General features: G+C 37.2%; 1 protein-coding gene across 1 annotated transcript; it reads left to right on the forward strand.

The window, feature by feature from the left end:
- SMC4 (structural maintenance of chromosomes 4) lies at positions 1–27,562 on the forward strand. The gene is made up of 24 exons (XM_080915880.1): positions 1–98; positions 887–1,000; positions 1,951–2,129; positions 2,710–2,901; positions 4,135–4,311; positions 10,205–10,369; positions 10,774–10,901; positions 12,130–12,270; positions 12,972–13,122; positions 14,781–14,945; positions 15,759–15,992; positions 17,453–17,638; positions 19,057–19,218; positions 20,490–20,715; positions 20,808–20,887; positions 21,955–22,107; positions 23,051–23,177; positions 23,699–23,888; positions 24,645–24,789; positions 24,998–25,171; positions 25,785–25,967; positions 26,101–26,333; positions 26,969–27,152; positions 27,403–27,562. Exons 2-24 carry the CDS (start codon positions 892–894, stop codon positions 27,553–27,555), a joined length of 3,837 nt encoding a protein of 1,278 aa, XP_080772006.1. The 5' UTR covers positions 1–98; positions 887–891; the 3' UTR covers positions 27,556–27,562.
- Positions 27,563–27,649: the final 87 nt, after the last annotated feature.

Consider the following 27,649-nt stretch of genomic DNA (forward strand, 5'->3'; position numbering starts at 1 on the left):
TTTCGAGTGAAGGGCCCGGAGCCGAGACACCGGTAGGAGCGAGGCGGGGGTCGGCCGCCCCACGATTTCAGCCCTGCTCGGAGTGGACCTGCCGACAGGTGAAGTACTTCTTTTCTAGGTCGGGTTGTCACATTCTTCCTCCCTGCCCCGCGGGCGCCGGGAACACAGGCCTGGAGCGGGAGCGGCGGAGGCGGCGCGGGGAGCGCCGTTGCCTGTCACCCCTCCCCCTCGGCCGCCCGGCGCCTCTTCCCGGGGGAGGCTGCGAGCCTGCCTCGGCCGGGGTGTCCCCCTCGGCGCCTCTCCTGGGGACTTGGCATGGCTTATACTGTCCATCGGGACTCCGCCCCGGACCCGGGAGGGATAGACCCCCGCTATTCCGGAAAACGACCCAACCCGAGCAGACGCTGCCAGAGTCCGGTTTAGCAGTGTGTGGCGGGTGACTCCGGCCGTCCGGGCGTCAGGACCGAAATGGCGGGGAGCGGGGAGGGGGTGACAAGTCGCCCGGGCAAGCGCTGCTGCTCTGAAGAGTAGCCACGCAGACCCCGAAGCTGGACGAACTTCTCTCTCCGACTCCGAGCGAGCGCGTTCACTCCCCAGTCCCGACGGCAGGAGACTGTCCGCCGGTGGCCTGAGCGAATTTCTCCGTCTTGGTCCGTTTGCAGGCGTGGCTAGGTTCCCCCACTTACCTGGGGCGTGGGGAAGCCCGCCTCGCCTGGTTGCCGCCGCTGAGTTCCTAGTAGTGACTTTCCCCGGGACCCGCTACCGGCTGTGGCGTTGGCGAACGCGGTGGCGGGTGGGTCCTGGGCGGCGCCCATCCTGCTGCTGCGGGGCCGGGGCAGCGAGCTGCGGGCCGACCTGACTCCAGACTCTCTCCTGCCCGCCGCAGCCACCATGCGGCGTAAGGGCACCAAGCCCTCCCAGGACGGTGCCCACAGCGAAGGGGACACGGAGCAACCGGCCGGCGAAGCGGACAACGGAGTGGACAGCGCTGCAGCCGCAGGTGAGTGACCGGCCGGGATCCGGGTGCGTCGGAAGCCTGCAGAGACCCACTGAGGTTGGCCGGGCGCAGGCGGCAGGTTGACTTCGGAAGCTCCGGAAAGTCATTCTGTGGTTTGTCGAAGGAATTCCATGCAGTTTTCTGTAACGGTTCTGGAAGGGATGAGGGTGAGCGGAAAAGATGAGTTGTGGATTTCTGTGTTTCGGAGTAGCACTGGCGTCTTTCTCGTTTTTTTCCGCTGAAAGCGGCATGGTCAGCCCTGAGTTGCTGAGCGCCTCTGCACCTAGACGGGACCGAATGTGATGTGGAGTTGTGTCTTGACTCGCCCTTTACTGTTGGGTGCCCTTTTGTGTGTAACTAATTGTTACTTTTTAAAGTGTGTCGGCGTCGGCGTATGAACCTCTAGTTATAGGCAGTCTCGAGTCTCCCATTTTGGGTGCCGGGAACTAAATTCGGATCCTACACGAGAAAAAAAAGGGTAGGCCCCTTTAATTGCCTTTAAAGAAGGTATAATTTGAAAGCGTGGAGCATCCTGAGTGTAGGAATTAAGAGCTACTGTGAAATTCCCGTTGCCATGTTGCTGAAGTTGGTGAGTTTGAGTGCCGAACCACGTAGAGAGTTGGATTTTTCATTGTTAGGTTGCATTGCATCTCCTGTCTCAGATAGGTGTCGGGGAATTCATTTGTTGCAAGGTTTTCTTTATGGTGTAGTATTTTGACTCCTTTAATAAATACAGTGTAGTTGTGCCAAATTTTATGACTGGTCTGACTTTCACGAATTTTCATAAAACAGATAATCTGAAGAATTATCCATCCCCTTGATTTTAGCATATGTTTGTGTGGAAGATTATAATTTTTAGGTTTCAAAAGTAACATCCCTCCATTAAGTTCTTTAAATGCTAGCAGGCAATAAACTAATTACACTAATGTAGGCTTTCCTTTCCGTTAACCTAGAGACTCCAGGTGAGGAGCTTGATAACCGAAGTTTAGAAGAGATTTTGAATAGTATTCCTCCACCCCCACTTCCAGCCATGGCCAGTGAAGCTGGAGCTCCTCGACTTATGATAACTCATATTGTAAACCAAAACTTCAAGTCCTATGCTGGAGAAAAAATTCTGGGACCTTTCCATAAGGTATAACTTGTAATACATCTTTATTACAAGATATCTCAGTTTCCTAACGGTCCTGGCTATTGTATAGTGGTATGTTATACACATACATATGCTCACAGACAGTATGTTGTTGCCTGTGACTTCAACAACAGGAATTAGTTTTTTCTTTATCTGATATCTGGTATTTTTTTAGCACTGATGTTTGCATATTGAATGGAATCTGATTTTGTTAGAGGGTAAGATTTTCCCTTTGACTTTGCTAATGGGTTTGCAAAATGTCGGGATTAGGAGTAGAATATGGTTTTATTTAAGATGGTAATGCTTGTGCTAGAGAAGAACATGATGTAAGAAAACTCAGATGGGGTTTTGGAGTGCATTCTTTTCCTTTGGCTCACTGGCCACTCCCATTCTTGGAGTGCTTTCCTTTCCTTAATAAACTGCTTTTATTTCTAAAGAGAAAGAACTAAACAATATTTATCTTCTAATAATGAAAACCTTTAAATACTTTTAATTTTTAGAATAAACTAAGTTATGGGGTAGTTTTAAATTAGTTTAAGTGTGACTTAAAATTTAAAGTTTTTTAAAACTTACTTTTATGCAGCGCTTTTCCTGTATTATTGGACCAAATGGCAGTGGAAAATCCAATGTTATTGATTCCATGCTTTTTGTGTTTGGCTATCGAGCACAAAAAATAAGGTCTAAAAAGCTGTCGGTACTGATTCATAATTCTGATGAACACAAGGATATTCAGAGTTGTACTGTAGAAGTTCATTTTCAAAAGATAATCGATAAGGTAAGATTATTTTCTACTTGTAACCTCAAGCAGGAAAAAGGAAAACACGTTATTGCAGACCTGTGTTGTTCTTTTAAAAGGTAGACTCTTTTTGCTTTAGAATAAACATTTTAACTTTTAAAATGTAATAACTGAGTCTAAAATATAATGATTAGTAGCTGTATGTGTGAGATGGAATTTTCTAAGGTTTGAACCACCATGATAAAGCATTTTCTAAAATGGTGGGGTCAGGCATCTGATTAATTATTAGCTTAGAAAATCCATGATTCAAAAAGCAACTGAAAAGAACCTTAAAAAACTAAATGCACATAATAAAAGGGATGCTGGGAGGTTAAATATAAAGAAATTTAATTATACAGAAACGTCATAATTTTGCTTCTAAATTCATTCTGTTGTACATTTGAGTTAGAGAATGCCAATAAATCAGATATTATTCCAATACCTGTTGTTTGATCCATCTAAAATTGAATGTGACCCAGAGCCTTTAAGGATAAATGAACTTTAATGCTAAAATGGATTTATAATCTTTTATTTCCTTTATCGGGTATATAATTGTGAATTTTTATGATTTGTTTTACTTTCAATTAATGATAGGAGATGCTGTTCAGGAAAGTGCAAAGGGAATACACACACACACACACACACACACACACACACACACACACAGAATAACCATCAACCTTTACTCCCTGACACCACCACCAGTAAAGTATTTCCCCTGAATATTTTTCTTAAGTCGTCTGTACCTTTTTAACCAGTCATCAGAGTGATTTGAATGGAGTAGGTGGTTGTGAGTACGCAGGGGGCTGGGGTTCTTGTCCACCTTCCATGGGTTTTATTCAGACTTTTTTTTTTTTTCTTTTTTGGCTTCTTCAAGGATGAAATTTTTGTTTGCTTGATTCAAACTTTTAGAGATTTTTGAGAAAGAAACCAAACAATTTGGAGAAGTACCGAGTTCTTTGTAAAGCAGTTTACTGTACTAGTTTACAGTTATTTTTTATTTCACTTTAAAATGGTTGTCAGCTTATGGTCATTCTTAATTCAGGGAGATAAAACTAGTAGTAGGTGAAAAGGGCTAAAGTTTGTTATATACATTTATGAATCTGTTAATGAATACAAGAAAAAATTTTTATTTAATCCGTTGCATTAGTTTCAGTATAAAGAAAATGAAATCTGGCTCAAACCTGTGATTTAATACCAACAGTTTTTTGGTTCTGTTTTTCCTAAAAACAGGAAGGGGATGATTATGAAGTCCTTCCTAATAGCAACTTCTATGTGTCTAGAACAGCCTACAGAGATAATACTTCTGTCTATCATATAAGTGGGAAGAAGAGCACATTTAAAGATGTTGGAAATCTTCTTAGAAGCCATGGGATTGACTTAGACCATAATCGATTTTTAATCTTGCAGGTAAATTTAAAAATTCTTCCAACATTCTTGGGTTTTGGGTTTTGGTTTGTAATAAAGCTTGAAAGAGTGTTCTTCTGTCTGGTGAATCCTCTTTTGGAGCCTTAAAGTACTGTAGCAGCACATCATGGTTTACATACTACAGTCAAGATGCGAATCATCATTTGCTGCTCTAGAAATTTAAGGAAATTCATTCAAGATTATATTGTTATCATATTCGTATTATTATGTTTGGATATCTGACATACTTGTTCCACTCTAGCAGCACGTAAATATTGGCGTAGTGAAATAAATATTAAACACCAATATTATTGTGCTGCTTTAGTGTGACAGGGATATAGCAACTCATTTCTGTTTGTTATTTCCCTTTAAGATAACATGTTAGATGAAATCATTTAGTAGTCCCTTTTATTGTCATTTTTCTAACATAAAAACTATATATTTGATATCACAGCAAATTTTCCTGAGTACCTCATAAAACATTTTTAACTTATTTACTTGCATGAAGCTTTACTCAGGGTAGGTTTAATTTGTTATTAAACAATGGCCTAATTTCTTAACCAGTACTGTTAGTATCAACTCTTAGAGAAGTCTTTTTTTAGAAGTATAAAAACTAGTTTCTTGGTGTTTATTTTTATTTTTAGACCCTATATTTTATTGTTTCTTTTTATTTATTATTTTTTCCAATTTTGGTGTGAATATGGAAGTAAAAGCATATCCTGCTAGTATAACTTGGAAGAAAAATTTTGTTTTTCCTACCTATTTTTTCCAATAATGCCTTGATAGGTATTATGAAATTTTTGTTTTGATTTGAAGGTATTTTTTTTTTTATCCCAAGCTACTAAGAGCATAATTTTAAAAGAGAGATTGCTTGTTATACAGAGAGCTGCTGATACATTGTATTTTGTGCTACTAATTTTAAAATAAGTTGGGAGTTTTGATTTAAGATAAAATGTTTTGTTGTGGTAACTAAATGTTCCCACTAACATAATTTTCACAAATTTTACTCTGTTCTTAAGGGATTATTATTTAAAAGCATACACAGTATAGAAGACAAATGATAATTTTCTAGAATACCCCTTAACTATCAGAGCAGTGTATTTACAATGCTCTAGTGAACCAGTGTTATCTAAACATAAATATTGAAAAAATCAGTTGCAGACATACATGTAAATATGATTTGGATTTATATAGATGTAGCTTTATGCCATTGTGGGTATTTTACTTTGTTTTTTAAATGAATTGTACTATTTTGTAGATTTCCATTTTCAGGAATTTGGCTTAAATAGATGGATAAAAAGTTGTATTTTATAATTTTAAATTTAATCATGAAAACAGTTTTTCAGGGAATTATACTTTTATTATTTGCTGTTTGCTTAATTTTATTCTGAGATTAGCTTTATGCCAGTACAGAATAGATTGTATTTTAGGTTTTGGAAAGTTTTTGTGCAACTTACTAATACATAATTTGTTGATAAAGTAATTTCCCAAAGAAATAAATAAGTTGAGTTTATTTTAAAACCTGCCTCTAGAGTACTTAAGATGATTGTTGGTCCTCCTAACTGAATCCTTGTCTGCTCTCACAATTAAACTTTTATATTCTTTCCAAAGAATATTAAGTTGAGCATTCTAATTAACACATTCAGTTTGTTTTGATTGAACTTTGATAAGAACTTTAGCAACTAGATAAAACTCAGAATTCTATTAAATTTGAAAGTGGAAGTAGTTTCTGTGCGTTTTATTTAGTTCCTTATCCAAATCTTTGATTCTTCAACTAGTAAGATTTAAAGCATGTGAAGGTAAGTAATATTGTAGCTTTTATTTCATTCTCTCTTCACTCACATTTGTCTTAAAAATTACGTAGTGAGGCTAGAAAATTGAGGATAGTATATCATAGTATCAGCATCCAAGATGTAAGTATGCAGAGACAGTGATAATGATTCTATCATATGTAATCTAAATTTAGGAAAAGCAAATTTTTAAGATTAAAATGAACTAAATTTTAGAAATTGAAAAGGCTTTTACACTGTATGGATTCATGTTTCTTTAAGCATCTCTAGTATACAGATTTAAGATTCACTAACTGTTTAAATGTGTTTCTGATGAGACACTGTGCTAAGATTAATCTAAAAATTAATAAACCCAGCTTCTTAACCTTAGGGACAGGTATACATGGACATCTGTACTTCAAAGGTAGTCACATAGTTGACCAGTGGTTTACATAATTTTGTATGTTACAGGAGAGGCTTTGTGATATTTAAGACTTGGTCCAAACAAGAAAGGTTTTATTAGCCTGTAATATTTTATAACTTGGGTTAGAAATGATAATCCTGTGTTCTGTTACCCTTCAAAGTTACATTAATAAATTGCTGTGTTGAGAGTGGTTTTGTAAATTCCTTAAAAGGCAGAGTTTTGATTTGGTCAATTTTTAGTTCTGTATGCTTTTGTCTTTTATAACAAAATGAAACAAATGATTTCTGTTACCATTTTCTACTTTGGAAAATGGGTTAACTTAGATCTGAGTTATTCCTGTTTTCTAATATGCTTTTACAGTTGGCATGACATAAACTTATATATTGTACTCTATCTGTAGAAATAAGGAAAAATTGAAAGCGAGTAAGTCTGACTAAATTTCAAAAGATATTTTTGAGTTAATAGTAGTACTACCTCAGTTTTACAAAGGTATCTTATCTGATTCAGAGTCTCAGCTATGAAAACCAAGCTAGGAAGCTTCCCCTAAGTACCCAGAATAGATATGAAAACTAATCACATGAACATTCTCTTTACTTATATACTTCAGACAGATACTAACACTAGAAATTGGTTACTTGTCCTTTTGCAGAAAAATTGGAGTAAAATGCACTTGAGGAAGGTAGAAGTTAACGGATAGTGCAGTAAGAAGCAGGAAAAATGAAAGGTATTTAGGCAAGACAAAAAGCCCAAGGGGTTGGAATGTTGCTCGGTAGTGATTAGCTAGCACTCTTGGTTTAATATCTAATAGTTTCTATAAGTTTTTCCTGCATGTACGCATGTGTACCATGTGTGTGCTTGGTGCCAAGATGGTCAGGAAAAGGCATCAGAACCCCTGGACCTGGATGGCTGTGGGCCACCATGTCTGCTTGGAACTGAGCCTGGGTCCTTCATAAGAGCAGTCTGTGCTCTTAACTGCTGAGCCATTTCTTCAACCCCTTCCCTACCTGTATCTTAGTGAAAATAAAAGGACTTACTTCACTTCCTAAATGCTAGAGTTTGGTGTGTGTGCTACCATACCCAGCTTCCTCTTAGATTTTTAAGCTGTAGATAGATGCCCAGCCCTGCCACTCTCACACTGGAGGGTGTATGAAATTTTACCAGCTTCAGGTATGACACATCATGAAATGTCTTAGATATCACTGTTCTGTTACTTACTGTTTGTGATTTATAACCTTGGTATGAAAGAGTATCCCTTTTAAATTCAAGTTGATGATACTTTTTGTCTGGGTGGTGGGAGATATCTATTACTACAGAGGATCTGAAATGGGTTCTCAGCATCCAGTTTGTAACTACATGTAAGTCACCATCTTGAAATTCATAAGCATCTGTACTCACAGGGGCATATAAACACAATTTTTAAATTTTTTTAATTATTTCAGAAATATACTAAGCTTGCTGCTTTAAAATATTTCACATGAGCTGTGCTTTCATGAAAGCTCACATCTATCGGTCCACAGATTACACAGTATATGGCATAAAATGGAAATATTAGAAAGCATAGAGTAGCAAGTGGTTGGGCACATGAAGGTAGTATTAAGGATTAAAACGATAAGAAAAGTCATAGGTTGTCATTGAAGAGCCACAGTTGAGAGGACCCACATGGAAGCTTACTCTCTTTGACTCCAGTTCCAGAGGATCTGATACTCTCTTCTATCCTCTGGGCCACTGCCCACATGTGGCACATAGTTACACTTGCCAACATTACAACCATACATAAGATAATAAAATGTTTTGCTTTTTTTAAACACAGGAGTCCTTTTAATTAAAACCCTAACTCTGCCTTATTCATTCACTGTCTAGTCTTTAAAGGAATGCAATTGCAGGTTGGGGTGGTGGTGCTCGACTTTAATCTTAGCACTCAAAAGGCAGAGGCAAGCGGACTTCTGTGAGTTAAAGGATAGCCTAGTCTACACAGCAATTCCAGAACAGCAAGGGCTAAGGAGAAATATTCCATCTCAAAGGAAAACAAAAACAATTCAGTATAATACGCTTTAAAACATCCCATGAGACTTGAAATGGTTATTTTGATAAATAAATGAACTTATCATTAATCGACAACTTGATTGGAATGGGAGGAAATCAGTGCTGCTTCCTTCATTTTGTTTTGGAAGGAATCAACTACCATGCTTTCTCTCAAGCTAGATTGCTTCTTAATAAGTATACCTTCCGAAAATACTTTGGGCAAGAAACGTGTTACTATACAAATACTTTTCCTTGTGTGTATGGTTTTGATTATTTGAAAAATGTAGACTTACTACCTTGTGGTCATTTGACTCAAATGTGGGTTCTTTTGGCATTTTTTTTCTTTTTCTTTTTTTTTTTTAAAAATTTAGATACTCAACATGAATTAGGTAATATATTAGAGTATGTGTTCTCAGTGACTAAAGTTACTACTGTAATCTGAAGCTTTTGGTATACTTCAGATTTCTAAACGTTGGTGCAAAGATTTGAGAACTCACGGGAAAGTACTCTGCATAAATACCTACATACTATAGGATTAGCATGTGTATGGGCATTTTGGTTTACGATTTCACTCTGTACTTGGTGATCATGTGCTGCTGCTAGATCATCAGGGTATTAGCATAATGATACTGTATAAAACTATTAAAAAGCACCTGTTAGCATGGCTTAATACGGTGCATGCCTTGGATCCAGCATTGGGTAGACAGTGACAGTCCTTCAAGGTCAAGGCCAGCATGGACTACTAAGAGAACCCATCTTAAAAATCAACACAAAGTATACCTGTCATCGAGTAAATTTTAAAATGCTAAACACAATTCTTAGCCTAATATTTAAGGTTGAGTCATACACTGATAAACATTGAATCACTAAACTATCGTAACATGAATTAACATGTAATTCCTTTTTTGGTCATTTAACTAGAAATAGTCTGTCCCTGACCATCCCATCCCCCACTTATTGCACGTTCCTTTGATTTTACAATGTTTACAGAACAAAAAAAAAAAAGCTACAGAATTTTCTTCACTCTTAAGTTAATAGGTTACCTGGAAATCAGCCTTAGGTGATGCTTATAGGTTTTTTTGTTTGTTTTTTTTTTTTTTTTTTTTCTTTTTAAGTAATCAAAGATTTTAATTATAGTTTAAAGTTGCTAGATTGACTACAAACAAGGTTTCCTACATATCATAAAACAATGCTATTTGCTGTCCCTAATCAGGGTACTTAGAGGGAAGATAATTTCCTTTCGAATTTAAGACTCTTAGTTGAAGAAAAAATGAGAACACTTAAGTCATCTTTTATGAGGTGGGTCCCTTGTGACTCACACCAGGTTTATAGAGAAATTAAATAGCTATACATGGTAAAACTAAGCACTCAAGCAGGTTCTTTATACATTTCATGAAGAGACTTTTTGAAATTTTCTTTTAGAATGAGAACTAATTAGCAAATTGTTTTAATAATAATTGGTAACACACCTTATCAAAATGTGCTTGACAGAAAAATGTATTTACTTAAAAACACTAGATGGGGGACTTTTGTGTATATATGTGGGTATGAAGTATATAAAATGTATATATAATATGTATGGTCTTAGACCCCTTGCATAAAATATCTTTACCCTTTGCTTGGGATTACCCTGCTCTGACTGGAGAGATTTAGCTGCTGTATGAATGTGACTCTCTTAAAGGGTGAAGTTGAACAGATTGCTATGATGAAACCAAAAGGCCAGACTGAACATGATGAGGGTATGCTTGAGTATTTAGAAGACATAATTGGCTGTGGACGGCTAAATGAACCCATTAAAGTCTTGTGTCGGAGAGTTGAAGTATTAAATGAGCACAGAGGAGAGAAGGTAAATGAATCTTCAGTAGGTGTTTGTTGCGAATGAGAATGGGTTACAAGCCCAGCAGTAGGTGCACGCCTTTAATCCCAGCACTTGGGAGGCAGTAGCAGGCAGGTCTCAGCTTGAAGCCAGCCTGGTCTACAGACTGAGTTCCAGGACAGTCAGGGCTATCATAGAGAGTGCCTGTCTCAAAACAGAAAGGGGAGAGAGAGGGGCTATCTGAATTTAATAGTAAATGCAGACCAGCTGAGTTTACTAAGTTGTATACTAATGTTTTATAGTTCATACTTACAGAAGTTTTTTTGTCAAACCCTCTATTTTTTTGTTAACCTTTGCATGAGATGCTTTTATTTAGTTTTTATGTTTTAAATTGATTTTGTATATGAAAAGTTTTAAATCTTTAATATTTGTAGTTAAACAGAGTAAAAATAGTAGAAAAGGAAAAGGAGGCACTAGAAGGAGAGAAAAACGTGGCCATTGAGTTCCTCACCCTGGAAAATGAAATATTTAAGAAAAAGAATCATATCTGTCAGTACTACATGTAAGTACTCTGGTCAACTGTATATTGCTAAACATCAAAGCCCTTTTTTTCTCTATAATATGTGAATGCTTACAATTTTCTAAAATCTTTAAGGCACTCAGTTTTTAGTTTTCTATCTTAAAGTAAAAGGTAGTTATACCATTTATGAATGCGGGGTGGGGGCACATGTTGCATTACAGTAACCCCTTCATTAATGGTTAATATTTGGAACCTAGTAAAAACCACTGTTAGTATCAAATCTTTATATATACTATTTGTTTTCATTTATGTCCTATAGAAGTGCCAAAAATTCAGAGTTAAATCTACCTTTCCGTGTGATTTTTTTTTTTTTTTTTTTTCTTGTTTTAGTTACTGTGCAAAGGTAGGTGAGTACTAACTTGCTCAGATAGGATGACAGCTTCCTCTAGGAGGGTCCAGATCTCAAACTCAGGTCATTTCATTTACTCTCTGAACTATCTCCCCAGTCTGGGGTGGGTGGTTTGGTTGGTTGGTTTGGTTTGGGGGTTTTGGTGCACATGTGTGGACATGGACATGTACATGGGTGTGCATACAGAAGCCAGAGCAAGATGTCTCTCTCTTCATTTTATTCCCTTATATGGTCTTTACCTAAAGCAGAAGTTCACTGATCCAGCCAGGCAAGCTAGCCACAAAGCCCTTGGGATCCACCTATTTCTGCCACTGTAGCACTGTCCCCACCCCAGTGCTGATGCTAACACCACAGCCATGCTGCTGTATAGTTTTTCCTGAATGTGGGAAGTTCATACTTAGATCTTCATGCTTGAAAATCAAATGTTCTTACTGAGCCATCTCCTTGGCTCCTTTTGCATTATTAGGAAATATAATAGTTATTTGAAAAAAAGCATAGTGCTACTTCATAGTTAAGGCTTCTAAGTGACTATAAGATCGATATATACAATGTTGTAATACTGAATAAAAGGAATGGTTAATAGTATCAGTCAATGTGCAATTTTAAATTGCTTCTTCTGTAATTTACCATTTAATATTTTCAGATGACAAGGGTACGCCACAAGTAACACAACTCATAAAAAAGAAACACATGACATTCATATGATAGAGATGAACTCAACCAATTTTGTTCTTAAATTCTATGTAGCCTTAAGCCAGGGGTCCTAATTCAAATAGCCTGGCTTGCTATAAATTGATGAATGTTTTTGAAGCAGCGGGTCTTACTAATGGCATTTTACATTCTCTGATTTTTCTCCTCTAGTTATGATCTACAAAATAGAATTACTGAAATGAAGACTCAAAAGGAAAAAATTCATGAAGATACTAAAGAAATTACTGAGAAGAGCAATGTGCTTTCCAATGAAATGAAAACTAAGAATTCAGCTGTAAAGGATATAGAAAAGTAATAATCTTTGAAAAAGTATTGAGTATTTAAATTCAGTTTTTCACATGTCTACATGTAAACGTACTACAACTAGGTTGAATGTAATATATTTATTTTCTAAATTAGTTCTTTTAGGCACCACCACCCTGTACCTAACTCATTGTTACAGTTGCCCAACTTTGAAGTTATGCTGTATTGTATGCCTGTCTTCTAGTGGCACAGTAACATCCACAGCTGAAACACAACCGTTGACCCATTAGTCCTGATGGCTTACAAATTTAATTGAGAAACCAAATTTTAGTTATTTTAGATAGATTAAAAATTATCACTCTGTGCCAACCTTCAAAGACACTATGGGTTTCATTTCTTTAACTTTTGCTTTTATGGATAAATTTTTAATGATTTAGTTAAAATACGTAAAGGGGGCAGAAGCAGGCAGGCCTCTGAGGCCAGCTCTGGTCTACAGAGCAAGTTCCAGGACAGCCAAGGCTACCAAAAGAAACCTTATCTCGGGGAAGGAAGAAAAAAAAAAAAAGACTACAATATTTTCTTCCCAGCTTAGAAACACAAGGCAACTCTCATGATTAAAGAGAAGAGGTCTTCAACTCTCGGTGGTGATCAGCTTGGATGTTTTAAGATTTTAATTATAAAAGCTTTGACATGAATAAATGAAATATGCCAAAAAGATTGTATCTCTGACAGTTTACTCTCTTTGATAGGAAGCTCAATAAAGTTACAAAATTTATCGAACAGAATAAAGAAAAATTTACACAGCTGGATTTGGAAGATGTTCAAGTTAGGGAAAAATTAAAACATGCTACAAGTAAAGCCAAGAAACTGGAGAAACAACTTGAGAAAGATAGAGAAAAGGTAGGTATTAGAAGAAATTCTGAATTTATGTCTAAAGTACCAGACTGAGTTCTTTACCCAAATTCACTTGGCTTTGGTTCCCTAAGAAAATGAATTGGGATGCTTCTCCTAAGGGGTACATTCTACTGATTGAGTTTTAGAACTTAATAATGTTGTTTGGGAAGCATTCACCTAAACAGCAGTACTATTTTGATGGTAGTGGTAATTTTCTCATTTCTAAAATCATTCAAAGGGATGTTTAGGTGGGTTTGTATTTTGTTGTTTGTTTTTTCATTGGAGATGAGGTCTTGCTATGTAGCCCTGACTGGCCTAGAACTCCCTGTATAAACCAGGCTGTCCTTGAATTCACTGCAATCCTCCTCTCTTTGCTAGATGGCTAAAGATTTTTTTAATTTTTTTTATTTTATGTGCATTGGTGGTTTTGCTTATATATGTCTCTGAGGGTGTAAAATCACTTGGAGCTGGATTACAGACAGCTCTGCCAAGCAGTCATTGCTACTAGCCACAGAGCCATCTCTCCAGCCTAGCTAAAGCTATTTTTTGAGTGGATATTACAGAGTTTTTAAAAAATAGCCACAATAACTATACATCCCCCTATCATTTATATGTGTGATATGCATGAATCTAGAGGTCAGAGGACAATTTGAGGGAGTTGGTTTCTCTCCTTTCACCTTGTGGGTCTCAAGGATCAAATTCAACAGGCTTGGTGGTGAATACCTTTACCCACTGAGCAGTCTGAGCATTCCCCCATAAACTTTAAAAATAATACCTTCTTCTCCAAAAGCAAATAGTTTGCTTTCTGGAGTTAAAATTTTTTAAATGAATTCCATGGCTTGGACAGGTGACAGTGATCACTGGCTACTCTTGCAGCATTCCTGCACACGATTCCTAGGACCTCTGTGTCAACTCCACGCCAGTCTCGGGGTATCTGATGCCCTCTACTGTCCTTTGCACACATTGCACCCCCATGTGGTGTACAGACAGACATTCATTCGGTAAACACTCTGTACATACAAAATTAGAAAAGCTCAACCAAAAAAAAAAAATTGGTTCTGACAGCTAAGTAATTTAGTGTTCATAGCTTTACCAAATATAAATGGATACATAACATCCTACTTTAGGTTCTACTTTACCTTTAATCATTTTCCAAATGTACTTACTATAGCTTAACAAAGGTTTTTGGAAGTACTGAAAAACAGGAATAATATGGAATAATGCTCAAATTCTGCAAAGACATTAGATTTTTATTTTAAGGGTTTTGAGTTTGTGTATGTATGCACATGCACACACACCAGAAAAGACTATTGGATCCTCCTGAAACTGCAGTCAGCAGGCAGTGGTGAGTGCCTGGGTGAGGAGACTAGACTTAGGTCCTCTGGAAGTGCTCTTAATTGCTGAGTCAGCTCTCTAGCCGTGATGCTTTCGTTTTCAGGAATAAAATGTTGGCGTGTGATTACTACCAGATTGTATTTTGCATAAACATCTTAACTCTACATAATGGCTCTGAACAGTTGGAAGTTCTTAAAGATCTTAGTATTGGGTTGAAGAAGTGAAAAAAGATAATTCAGTGTGTGTTGTCTTCAGATAACTAATTATTAGGTACATTTTATTAGTATTGAGTACTATACAGAATATATAACCTTGTTTCATAATCTCAGGTTGAAGAGCTGAAAAGTATACCTGCCAAGAGTAAGAAAGTCATAGATGAGACAACAACTAGAAACAATTCTCTTGAGAAAGAAAGAGAGAAAGAAGAAAAAAAGTTAAAAGAGGTTATGGACAGCCTTAAACAGGAAACACAGGGGCTTCAGAAAGAAAAGGAGGTAAGAGTCTGTCAGTGATGGCTTTGGTGACTTAATCCTAACTGATGTTTGTTTTTGCAATAACATTCAAAGGTGAGCTTTGAAAATAAGTCTAGGCCTAGCACAATGCTACATGCCTATATTGTAATATCAGCTACCTAGTAGGCTAAAGCAGGTAGGTGAGGAGTTAGACACAGAGCTATGTTACATAAAGAGACTATCTCAAACTGTCTAACCTTTCAGTTTAAAATAGCTAAGACTGTAGGCTAAAATATTTGCCCTGTTTGTTTTCTCTTTTTGAAAGAAAAGAATGCCTAGCGAAGAAAAATTTGTAATTGTAAGAAATGTGAAGTCAAATACTTTCACCTATGGCCATTCTGTGAATTCATTTTCTTTAATGTACATTGATGGATTTTTTTCCTATGTATCTTTTATCCTGGTTAATGATAAAATATGAGTGAAATTGAAATGAAGTCTTCCCATAATGCAGATTTTTCAACATAAATCCATTTGAAGAGATTTTGTGAATAGTTCTGATACCTGGTAATGTAGAAACAGTATGAAATCCAGATATAAGTCCAATGTTTCCTTAATTATTACATTTTTAATTCAGAAGTAAACATGCTAATGCTAGCTTCTCAAAGCTCATATGGAAAAGTTAGGAAAAGACATGAATACATGGAAAACCTGACATGGGCTGTTTTAATCTATTCCGCTTATACAAATTATTTTTTAATGGTACTCTATTTGTAGACCTTTCTTTAACTGACTTAAGAATTTGACTCAGTCAAACTTGAAATATATATTTCATATTTAATTAACTCATTTTAACAGATTCAAGAAAAGGAACTTATGGGTTTTAACAAATCAGTAAATGAAGCACGTTCAAAGATGGAAGTGGCTCAGTCAGAACTTGATATCTATCTCAGTCGACATAATACAGCAGTGTCTCAATTAAGTAAGGCGAAGGAAGCTTTGATTACAGCTTCTGAGACTCTCAAGGAAAGGAAAGCTGCAATCAAGGATATAAACACAAAGCTCCCCCAGGCTCAACAAGAATTAAAGGAGGTAAATTACTTCTATCTTTGATATATCTTTGTCATTGCTAGAGTTGTATGTGGGGGCTGGGTTGGTTGGTTGGTTTTAAATTGCCCATGTTTAAAGTGATTTTCATATAGAAGTTTCCTCAACATAATCTTGAATTAAAAAGCATTTTAGTATTTGAATTTACTGATAATTAACTGGAGCTATAAATGTGGGTCACTGGTAGAGAGCTTCTATGAGCATGTACAAAGCCTGGATTTCATCCCTAGTACATCCCAGAAAAGAGAGAATGGGAGTAGAATCATTATATCGTTTCCAAAAAAACAAGCAGCAAATAATGACTACCACAGCCGCATGAGAATAACTAAGATTTCTCAGGCTGCTTACCCATCCCTAGTACCCTGTAAAACTAGGAATGTTAGTATGCCTATATAATCTTTGCATTTGAGAAGTTGAGGCAGGAGGATCACTTTAAGACCAGTGTTAGCTGCATAATGGATTCCAAGCTAGCCTGTTGCCCACCACCACCTCAGTGTTTCTCTCAATATATAAATGTAGATAACTTACATAAACATATGTGAAAAGTAACCTTTTTTAACATTTCTTGTTAAAGTTTATCCTTCTTTAGAGCCCTGACATGGTCATTTGAGGAACTGGAGAGATGACTTAGCATTTGCTGCTCTTATAAAAGAATAGTTCCCAGCACCCACATTGGGTGGCTCATAACTACCTGGGACTTCAGCTCCAGGGGTTTTGATATTCTCTTTTGGACTCCAGGGACACCTGCACATACCCACACACAGACACACACAGGTATACATAGTTAGAAATAAGGTTTTTTTTTTAAATATTAGTAAATGTATACTGTTTGATCATTTATACTGATGTGTAAAATTTAAAGGTAAATTAAATTATGCCCAATAAATATTTTTAGTGATTTGTTTTATCTATAATTTGAGCTTTCACTCTATGCTTGGGCCATAAGTAATAGAGAAGGAATATAGCAGTTAGAGAAAGAGGGTTGTTTCTAAATTGAAGATTGAGAAACTAAGTTTGGGTTTATGATTCCTCTGGTTGACAGCTATCCCTGTCATCTTTCCCTCTCTGTTTAAGAACTGTACCTTTGTGTTTTGTTGTTTGCTTAGCCAAACAGGCAAATACCATACAACTACCCAGCTGTACACTTGACCCTGGAATCCAGTTCCTGCACTTGTTTAGGACAGAACATGAGAAAAATCTACTGGGATTTTTATACCCGTAGATACTTTACGAGATCTGGGTTCCCTGTTCAGCCAAGTAATTTATACTTCTTCTAAAATAGGAGAGACTCATTGGTAATTTCAGAGCCTGGCCAAGATAGCAATATGGAAGCTCAGTGTCATTTAGGGGCTCACTTATTATTGTGGAAACATTAACAAATAATTTTCCTGCTGCTATTGATGTTTAAGATCAAATGCTTGTAGGTTTCATCTTCTCACTTTTAGAAAGAAAAAAAACTTCAGAAATTGACACAAGAAGAAATAAACTTGAAAAGTTTGGTTCATGATCTTTTCCAAAAAGTTGAAGAAGCAAAGAGTTCCTTAGCAACAAATCGAAGTAGAGGGAAAGTACTTGATGCAATAATTCAAGAAAAACAGTCAGGCAGAATCCCAGGAATATATGGAAGATTGGTAAGTACATTACGTTTTGCTCAGAAAAGTCGTAAGAGCTAGGGTCTCAATGTAGCTCTGAATAACCTTAAACCACCTGCTAAGGTTGACCTGTACTTCAGATCCTCTTCAGTCTCCCAAGTGCTGAGTACTTAGCACCACACAAGAAAACTTCTTTCAAGAAAGAAAAGAAAGAAAATTATAATTTAGAAGTTGGCCATGGTGGTGCATGCTTTATAATCCCAGCACTAGAGAGGCAGAGGCAGAATTCAAGGCCAGCCTGGTCTACATACTAAGTTCTAGACTGGCCAGAGTTACATAGTGAGACCCCATCTTTAAAACAAAAGCAGTTTTAGGATGTGAGGCAATATCGCTTAGAGATCTGTTATCCTATTAATCACCAGGGTTGATTTGACTAGTCTTACTAAATAGGCTTGTGCCTGTTCTCCGTTTCTCCCTCACCATTCAAAGTATATCCTTGCTGAAGGTGCACAACTCATTCTAGCAGAATGATATCTAGTTGGAAGAGGACTGGGGTTGTTTTGGTCAGAAATGCACAGTAGCATTCCCCGCTAGACCCTCCAGCCCAAGAATGGTGAGGACTTAATATGGTCTAGGCTTCTTAATGTTATACTTAACATTTTTGTTATGGTGTAGGGAGGTGGACTACCTAATTTAGAACTGTTAGTACTAGTTTTGGGGATCATTACGTTACCTTTCTTTCTTAGCCTTAGCATGGAAGAGCGATGTGCTTTAGAAGAATATAAGTGTTCCTGTTCTGTTCATTTCTTGCCCTGCAACCATAACTGAAACCTGTTTTGTTGCAGGGGTGGGGTTTTTGTTGTTGTTTTGGGGTTTTTTTTTTTTTTGTTTGTTTGTTTTATTTTTGCTGATAATAAGCTGATTCATAGCTTACATAATTTTAGACAATTTTTAATTAAAAGGTTTTTTTAGCTTTTACTTCCTTTTAGGTCTTATATTCACATTATATATTTCATGAAATAAAAACAATTTTTATATACTGTGCCCAATAAAAATTTATGTTGCATAGTCATAAACACTGAAGGGTAGATTATAATAGAAATCATAGGGCATGGGATATAGCTCTGGTAGAATGTGTGCCTAGTGCATATATATTAGTCTGTGTGCTGGTTCTCCCGTAGAGAGGGGAGGATGGTTGGCATAAGAAGGGAGCACTGTAGGTCGTCCCCTTTTATGCTTCTTTAAACCAAGTGTATATTTAATCTTCCATTAAGAATAAAAATAACACCCAAGTACTTGGGAATTTGTAACACTCTACAGAGGGTCCTGGTCAGTCTTCAGCTACAGAAACCCAAAGGGGTAGGAAGAGTGGTCAAAGTGGGACAGTAATGATATGATCTATTTACATATCTATTAATCTAATTATAAATCCATTTTTTATCCCTTTTCATTCTTAGGGAGACTTAGGAGCTATTGATGAAAAATATGACATTGCTATTTCATCTTGTTGCCATGCATTAGACTATATTGTTGTTGATTCTATTGATACAGCCCAAGAATGTGTCAACTTCCTTAAAAAACATAATATTGGAGTTGCAACTTTTATAGGTTTGGATAAGGTAAGTATTCACTTCCTATAATTTAACTTTGAGGTGCCATATATTTTTCCCTTAGAATTTCTAATTTTTCTTCACCATTCACCCCTATATTTTTTTAAATTTAAGTTCTGTGTGTACATGTTTTTGGAGGTTAAAAGGTAAATTTTGTAATGCTGTTACTAAAAAAATTCCAGTGTTGGGGATGTTGCCCAGTAGATGAAGTATGTTTCCTTCGTGGGGGTGGGTAGAGGAGGTTCAAGATGTATTTACTGATGTATTGCTGTCATCTAGTTCCAGACTATTTTCATCACTCCATGGGCAGGAGTAACACATCCACACATTTTACCCCCACCCTAAACTTCAGGCATTGGCGTGCACCTGTCCTTCATTTTTCTGTGTTCTGTTCTGTTCATACTTTTTGGTTGCCTTGACAGCAGTGCTATAGCAAAGATTGATGTACAGAATTGAGTTCAAGTGCACACCTAGGGGTGGATCTCACCTGCATCTTATTAATGGATGTAAAGTGATAGCTAACTCCTTCATCTACACTTCCCTACTGACTAGTACTAAACTTTGTGCTTATTAATCATCTTTCTTGGGGGTAAATGCATTTGAAACCTTTGCCTTCTTCCATTTGTTTTGTGGGACTGTAAAAACCCTTTATATGTACAAGTCTCTTGTCAGGTGCATCTTTTAAAATATGCTTAAATTTGTGGCTTTTTTGATTGTGTGCTTTGAAGCACGAAAGACCTAACATACTTTTCTGTAGCTTCTTGGATAGAATACATGTGTATGTTTAGACAGGACGTAGTAATGTATCCTTGGATAACCTAAAACTTGGTATCTGGACCAGACTACCTTCAAACTTGGAGCAATCCTCTTTGCCTTCCAAGTAATAGGGCTGTGAGTGCTGGATGTTTGAGTTTTATAGATTTCCACTCTTATATTTAGATGTCTAATGCATTTTGAGGTTTTAACTTAGTGGTAAGTTTTGTCTTCAAATTGTGCATTAATACTCTATAGATATAAAATAAAATTCCTGGAGAGGAATTTAATACCATGGTAAGATTTTACTTGGAAGTTAGGTGGTGGTGGCGCATGCCTTTTTTTAATGCCAGCACCCAGGAGGCAGGGGTGGCTAGATCGATCTCTGAATTTTAAGGCCACCCTGTCTACAGAGCAACAGCAAGGCCTACACACAGAAACCCTATCTCAAAAAACAAAATTTTTATGTAGGGTTATATAATGCCTTGAACATTTTTCATAATATATGCAATTTTTTTAACTTTTAGATGGCGGTGTGGGCCAAAAAAATGAGCAAAATTCAAACTCCTGAAAATACTCCTCGATTATTTGATTTAGTTAAAGTGAAAAATGAGGAAATCCGCCAAGCTTTTTACTTTGCGTTACGAGATACCTTGGTGGCTGACAATTTGGATCAAGCTACAAGAGTAGCATATCAAAAAGACAGACGATGGAGAGTCGTGACTCTACAGGGCCAAATCATAGAACAGTCGGGTAAGTTGGGCTCTTTCCCTGCTGCTTCGTTTGGTTTGTGTTTTTTAGTCGTGGGTAAGACATTTAAAACTCACTTGTCATGTGTTCCCCAGGGACAATGACTGGTGGTGGAAGCAAAGTGATGAGAGGAAGAATGGGTTCTTCTGTTATTGACGAAATCTCTGCAGAAGAGGTTAGCATGACCCACATAGGGTCACTTCTTTGAGTCACGGGGAATCCGCATGTATCACTGCTTGTAGCTCTTACTCGTGTCTTCATGTTTGAAGCTTGGGGGTTTCCTCTTTTATGGTTATGTCTATATATCATGTGCATGCCTGGTGTTCCAGGAGACCAGAAGAGGATGTTGGATCCCCTGGAACTGGAGTTACAGGAGGTTGTGAGCCAGGAATCTAACCCTGGTGCCACCTCAGGAAGTGCTTTTTTTTTTTTTCAATTGATTTTATTAGATTTATTTATATTTCAAATTTTAAATCCTCTTTCCTCCATTCCCTCCAAGCCCCCATCCCGTCCCCCCTCCTCCTATGAGAGTGTTCACCCACTCACCCCCTCCCACCTCCCTGCCCTGACATTTTCTTACGCTGGGGCACCAAGCCTTGGCAGGACCAAGGGCTTCCAATAAGGCCATCCTCTGCTACATGTGTAGCTGGAGGCGTGGGTCCATCCATGTGTACTCTTTAGATAGTGGTTTAATCCCTGGAAGCTCTGGTTGGTTGGTGGTGTTGGTCTTATGGGGTTGCTGCAAACCCCTAACTTCTCCATTAAGCACCCAGTTCTCAGTTTAATGGTTGGCTGTGAGCATCCGCCTCTGTATTTGTCAGGCTCTGGCAGAGCCTCTCAGGAGACAGCTGTATCAGGCTCCTGTCAGCATGCACTTCTTGGCATCAGCAATATTGTCTGGGTTTGGTAGCTGTGTATGGGCTGGATCCCCAAGTGGGGCAGTCTCTGGATAGTCTTTCAGGACGTGCTCTTAACTGCTGCATCAGCCCCAGGTTTTTCATTTCATAAGTTAACTGAACTCTTGGAGGGCAGGGAAAGATTGTTGAGTTTTGGGTAAAGGGTGGGTAAAGGTCCTTCCTGCTAAGCCTGACTACCTAAGTTCAGAACCAGCTTCCACAGGTTGTCCTTTACTTGTTATGTATGCCAAAGCATACGTATGGCTACATACAATACAATGTTAGTGTAAGAAATTTAAGGAGGTGTGACAGTTGGAGAAAATTGTATTTCTTTTTTTCTTTGAAGGTAAATAAGATGGAATCTCAGTTGGAAAGGCATTCTAAACAAGCAGTGCAAATCCAAGAACAGAAAGTACAGCATGAAGAAGCAGTAGTTAAGTTAAAGCATAGTGAACGAGAAATGAGAAATACACTAGAAAAGTTCACTGCAAGCATCCAGGTACGGTGTGTCAGTGTTGGAATATTAGCTGTTACAGCTCAACAGCAATTGCAAAGAAGCATTTTGAGTAATGTAAAAGATGATTATTTTCCACTCTAGAAATACATTTCTAACTGTGTAGTTCTGGCTGCCTTAGAACTCTGTAGTTAAGAGCACTGACAGCTCTTCCAGAGGTCCCAAGTTCAAATCTCAACAACCACATGGTGGCTCACAACCATCTGTAGTGGAATTTTGATGCCCTCTTCGTGTGTGTCTGAAGACAGCTACAGTGTACTCATATACATAAAATAAACAAATCTTTAAAAAAAAAAATAAAAAACTACTCTGTAGTCCAGGCTAGCCTTAAACTGAGAGGTGCATTTGACTGATTGAAGCTGTGCACTCTTACACCTGGCAGCCAATTGTTTAAGGCAGTTTTCAGTAAATACCTAAATTACAACTTCCAACTGTGACACATAGCTTCAATTTTTAAAATTTAGTTGCATGTAATATATTTTGCATATCTATGCATATTTGTGTATAGAGTAAATGTAGCTTTTTAGTGTGTGAAATACATTGTACAAGTATAAATACAAAGTAACTTTGCTTAATAAATACGCCTTTGATGTGTCTGTGCTATGTGCACAGCTACATTGACAATTATAGTTATGTCTTTATATACACATCTAATTGTTTGTCAGGTAGTTTCCTGGAATTATTAGTTGTATTTTATTGCTTACAGCACTTGTTGCCTCATACCAAATTGTCCAGATAATGGTTCTAACTCACTATTTTTATAATGAACTTGTACTCATTTTGTTTTCTGATCATCTGTATTTTTATATTGATGATGCCTTCTATCATTTACCTGTTAGTCTTATAAATTACTTTTTGGAATGTTCGTAGGAATATTTGCTTGTACTAAGTTAAAGTATTGACCAAAAATGCTAAATGATTTTTGTAGGGTTTATCAGAACAAGAAGAATATTTGCGTGTACAGATTAAAGAACTGGAAGCTAATGTGCTTACTACAGCCCCTGATAAAAAGCAGCAGAAATTGCTTGAAGAAAATGTCAGTGTGTTTAAAAAAGGTAAACTGCTGCCCATTTCACATTTCAGATTAAGAATGTGTCACCAGCAGGCATCAAGCATGTACTTCACCTCATGTTGTCCCCATCATTAACTCTGCTTATACTGAGGTACTGACATCAGCAAGAGCCTTCTACGTTGTACAGTGTCCTCAGTTAATTGGACCTGAACAGGAAAAGCTACCAATTCATCTCCTGTCCTTCACGTTGTTATAATGTGGAGGACTGTTCAGTTAAACAAAAGAAAATATCCAGCATCCCCAGACCTGAAAAAGGCATGGAGTGTACATTCAGTGAAATATTTTAAGAAAGGGTGAGAATGAAAAAATCACTAAGAAATTTATCAACAGCTTAACCAGAGTTTAATACCATGTGTTACAATACTGTTTTATTTGTTTTAGGTGTTCTAGGTCTTTCCCCTAAATGTCTGATATTTGATAGCATGTGCCGGATTAAGTAATTGAACAAATATACATCTACCATAGTTACTGAAAAGTGAGTTTGGCTGCTTTATTCAATTTCAGAATATGATGCTGTAGCTGAGAAAGCTGGTAAAGTTGAAGCTGAGATTAAACGGCTACATGATACCATCCTAGATATCAATAACCGAAAACTCAAGGCCCAACAAACCAAACTTGACACAATAAATAAACAGCTGGATGAATGTGCGTCTGCCATTACCAAAGCCCAAGTAGCAATCAAGACTGCTGATAGGTGAGAGCGTGCCTCCCTTAGTCTGCCCTCACCCTGACTAGGCACGGGGGGAGGAGTCAACACTGCACTGGATGTTCTCTATTGACGTAACTACTGTTGCCCAGCATCACTTTTCAGAAAAACAAAGCTTACAAGAACATTTATCAGTTGTCTCCAACTTAAAACACACACAACAACCTAAACATGTATGCCTCAGAAAAGTTGGAGTCATATATTATATAACCCATCTATTAGGGGCATAGACATTTTGTTTCCTGGCATAGAGTAAGTAGATGTAGCAGAGCTAGGTCTTAACAAAAACAGGAAGTGGTAGGAGTGAGTTATAAATCAAATCTCTAAGATTATTTCTTCACTTTGTGTTACTGATTTGGCTAAAAGTAAGGAGCTACTAAATCGTTTGTTAGGAGCAGAAATTATGTATAAGAGAGTTGAAGGAAAAAAGTTTAAGCTCACTTGTCTGGACATAGTTGCATACACCTGTAATCCCAGAAAACCCAAACTCAGAAGACAGAGTCAGGCAGATGTCTTGAGTTCAAACAATGACCATATCTCAAACTTTGTTGAATGTCAAGAGTTTGTAATTTAATAAGTAGTGGCATCAAAGTCCACTAGAAACTTACATAAGGGGGTTTTATTAAGCTCTATGGAATTTTAATAAAACATACAAATCAGACTACAAGTATTTGTACCCATGTAAAATGTAAGGATGGTTCAGTAACTCAAATGTCATAAATTGTGTTGTTTGCTTTTTTTAAGAAATCTTAAAAAGGCACAGGATTCTGTTGGCCGCACAGAGAAAGAAATAAAAGACACTGAAAAAGAAATAAATGACTTAAAAGCAGAACTAAAAACTATTGAAGACAATGCTGAAGAGGTCATAAAAAATACAAAAGCTGCAGAGGTAAGATGTGTGTCTGCATTGCAGGGTAGATGACATTTGATGCAATTAAAATGTTGGTTATAAGTTAAACTTCTCATAACTATATGAACTTGAAGGAAACTCTCTGTGAATTAGAATTATCAAAGTGGGACAGGAAGAGGAATTGCTAACAATGTGTGTGATGTAAAACTAGTTTGACAAGGTATTTGTCACATTTCTTGGTTTTTAGAAGTCCTTACCAGAAATCCAGAAAGAACATCGTAATCTACTTCAAGAACTAAAAGTCATTCAAGAAAATGAGCATGCTCTTCAGAAGGATGCACTTAGTATTAAGTTGAAACTTGAGCAGATAGATGGCCACATTTCTGAACATAACTCAAAAATCAAATACTGGCAAAAAGAGGTAAGATAAGTGGCCTTTAGTTTTAAACCTTTTGGGGAGGCTGGAGAGATAGCTCTTGTAGAAGACCCAGGTTTGATTCCTAGTACCACATAACAGATCACAATTCTAGCTCCGAGGAATCTAATGTCCTTTTCTGATCTCCAAGGGCATCAGACACACCTGTGGTGACTATACATCAGTGCATAGGTAAATAATAAAGCTTTGGGGTGTTTTTCTGGGGGTTTTGTTGTTGTTTGGTTTTGTTCTGATATAAATGTTTTCACATTTATAGAGGATTTAAGACTATTTAAAGTACCTTCTCACCGCTAAGCCTTAGTGGAAAGTGGTCAGTTCATGCCTACATTATTTTTGTAGCTGTCATTTGTCATGTTGACTTAAACTGGGAGCAGGAAAGATAGATAGTCCAGTGGTTACAAGCACTTGCTGCTTTTACAGAGGCCCCTCAGTTTGGTTCCCAAAACTCTTATCAACTGGCTTATCTCCCCCAGCTCCACAGGATCTGGCACCCTCTTAGGTGTGTGTAGCATTTGTCTACACACTTGGCATCACCAACACGTCGATGCACAAAGAAAACTGAAGTCAACCTGTTTTTATGTCTTCTCGCTTCTCTTAGATTTCAAAAATAAAATTGCATCCTGTCGAAGACAATGCTGTTGAGACAGTATCAGTTCTAAGCCAAGAGGATCTTGAGGCAATCAAGAATCCAGATTCTATAACAAATCAAATTGCACTTTTGGAAGCTCAGTGTCGTGAAATGAAACCAAACCTTGGTGCCATTGCTGAGTATAAGAAAAAGGTAGGAGTGAATTGTTTCTAATAGAAATTTCACTGAGCCTAAATTGAGTATTTAATTGTGGGTAATGACCAGTGCTAATTCTCAGATTTGCATGTGAAACGGGGTTTTGCTTTTTGTTTTACAATCTTTACAGGAAGAATTATATTTGCAAAGAGTAGCTGAACTGGACAAAATTACTTCAGAAAGAGATAACTTTAGACAAGCATATGAAGATCTTCGAAAACAAAGGCTGAATGAATTTATGGCTGGTTTTTATGTAATAACAAATAAACTAAAAGAAAACTACCAAATGCTCACTCTGGGAGGGGATGCTGAACTGGAGCTTGTGGATAGTTTAGATCCTTTTTCTGAAGGAATCATGTTCAGGTTTGTGAGATCTTAATCCTACATATTTTCCAAAATCTTAATATTTCTTAAGTGTGTGTGAAGGTTGGAACTACTTTTATTTGGTAGTAACTACTACTTTGCTTCATAAAATATGTGCAAAGTATGTTAAATAATGTCTAATTCATGTTTTAAAGTCAAAGTTAGATGCAATACTCTAACATCTATAGTCCCAGCATTCTTTGGGGAGATGGACGTAGAGACAGACTCCCAAGTCAGGGAGCCAAGCTTAATGCACCAGTGAAATGACTCAAACAAGGCAGAAAGGCCTCCCATCAGTACCAAAATAATTTTTTTAACTGATTAAAATAGGCTACTGTTTAGAACATTATCAAAATTTTAAGATTTAAGCAAACTAGATATTTTTAAAAGATCAACAGCTAGGCCATGGGATGTGTGCACCCAACTGGTTTAAGCACTAGGATCACAACCTTTTAAACAGTCATTACATACTGAGAGAAAAAAAAAATCACCCTGTTCAGAAAACCAACATCTAAATTGTGAAAAGCAACTTACAGATTCAGCAAGAGAAAAGTGGTTGATACTAGTTGTGGGAAGCACTTCATAAAGTCTTAGCCTGTTTTACAAGGTATTTGACTAACACTTAATTGTTGCAGTGTTCGGCCACCAAAGAAAAGTTGGAAGAAGATCTTTAACCTTTCAGGAGGAGAGAAAACCCTTAGTTCACTGGCCTTGGTGTTTGCTCTTCACCACTACAAACCTACTCCCCTCTACTTCATGGATGAAATTGATGCAGCTCTGGATTTTAAAAATGTGTCTATTGTTGCATTTTACATATATGTGAGTAAATCATTGTTTGGTAATTTTGTGCTGTATTTCTTGCTGTCAGGGTTTTTTTTTTTTTTTAAATACTCAATTCTCTCTGTCTCCACACTTTTCATAATTTATCCATGAAGTCATTACTAATTATAACTATATATCTATAGTCATTACCATACATCTATGTCAGAATTGCTGCCCGCAAACTTTAAAAGGGGGGTATGTTTGCCTATTTAATATGGCTTAACTGTTACTTCTGTTTTCTTTTTAGGAGCAAACAAAAAACGCCCAGTTCATAATAATCTCTCTTCGAAATAATATGTTTGAGATTTCAGATAGACTTATTGGCATCTATAAAACATACAATATTACAAAAAGTGTTGCAGTGAACCCAAAAGAAATTGCATCTAAAGGACTCTGCTGAAATTGTTCATACTGAAGTTTTCAAATTCACTTAGATTTGATGTTTCTGGTTTTGTCTGTAAGAGATTATAAATTGTATAAAATACATCTTTCTA

This window comes from Micromys minutus, assembly GCF_963924665.1.
Source record: "Micromys minutus genome assembly, chromosome: 4".
In the NCBI taxonomy this organism is placed as follows: Eukaryota; Metazoa; Chordata; class Mammalia; order Rodentia; family Muridae; genus Micromys; species Micromys minutus.

What these genes read in the sequence shown, in the direction of transcription:
- SMC4 (XM_080915880.1), top strand. Translation starts at nt 892, where the DNA reads ATGCGGCGTAAGGGCACCAAGCCCTCCCAGGACGGTGCCCACAGCGAA. An exon ending in ATGAGCACAGAGGAGAGAAG is followed by an intron (nt 10,370 to 10,773) that starts GTAAATGAATCT and finishes TAATATTTGTAG; the next exon opens with TTAAACAGAGTAAAAATAGT. An exon ending in ACGAAATCTCTGCAGAAGAG is followed by an intron (nt 20,888 to 21,954) that starts GTTAGCATGACC and finishes TTTTCTTTGAAG; the next exon opens with GTAAATAAGATGGAATCTCA.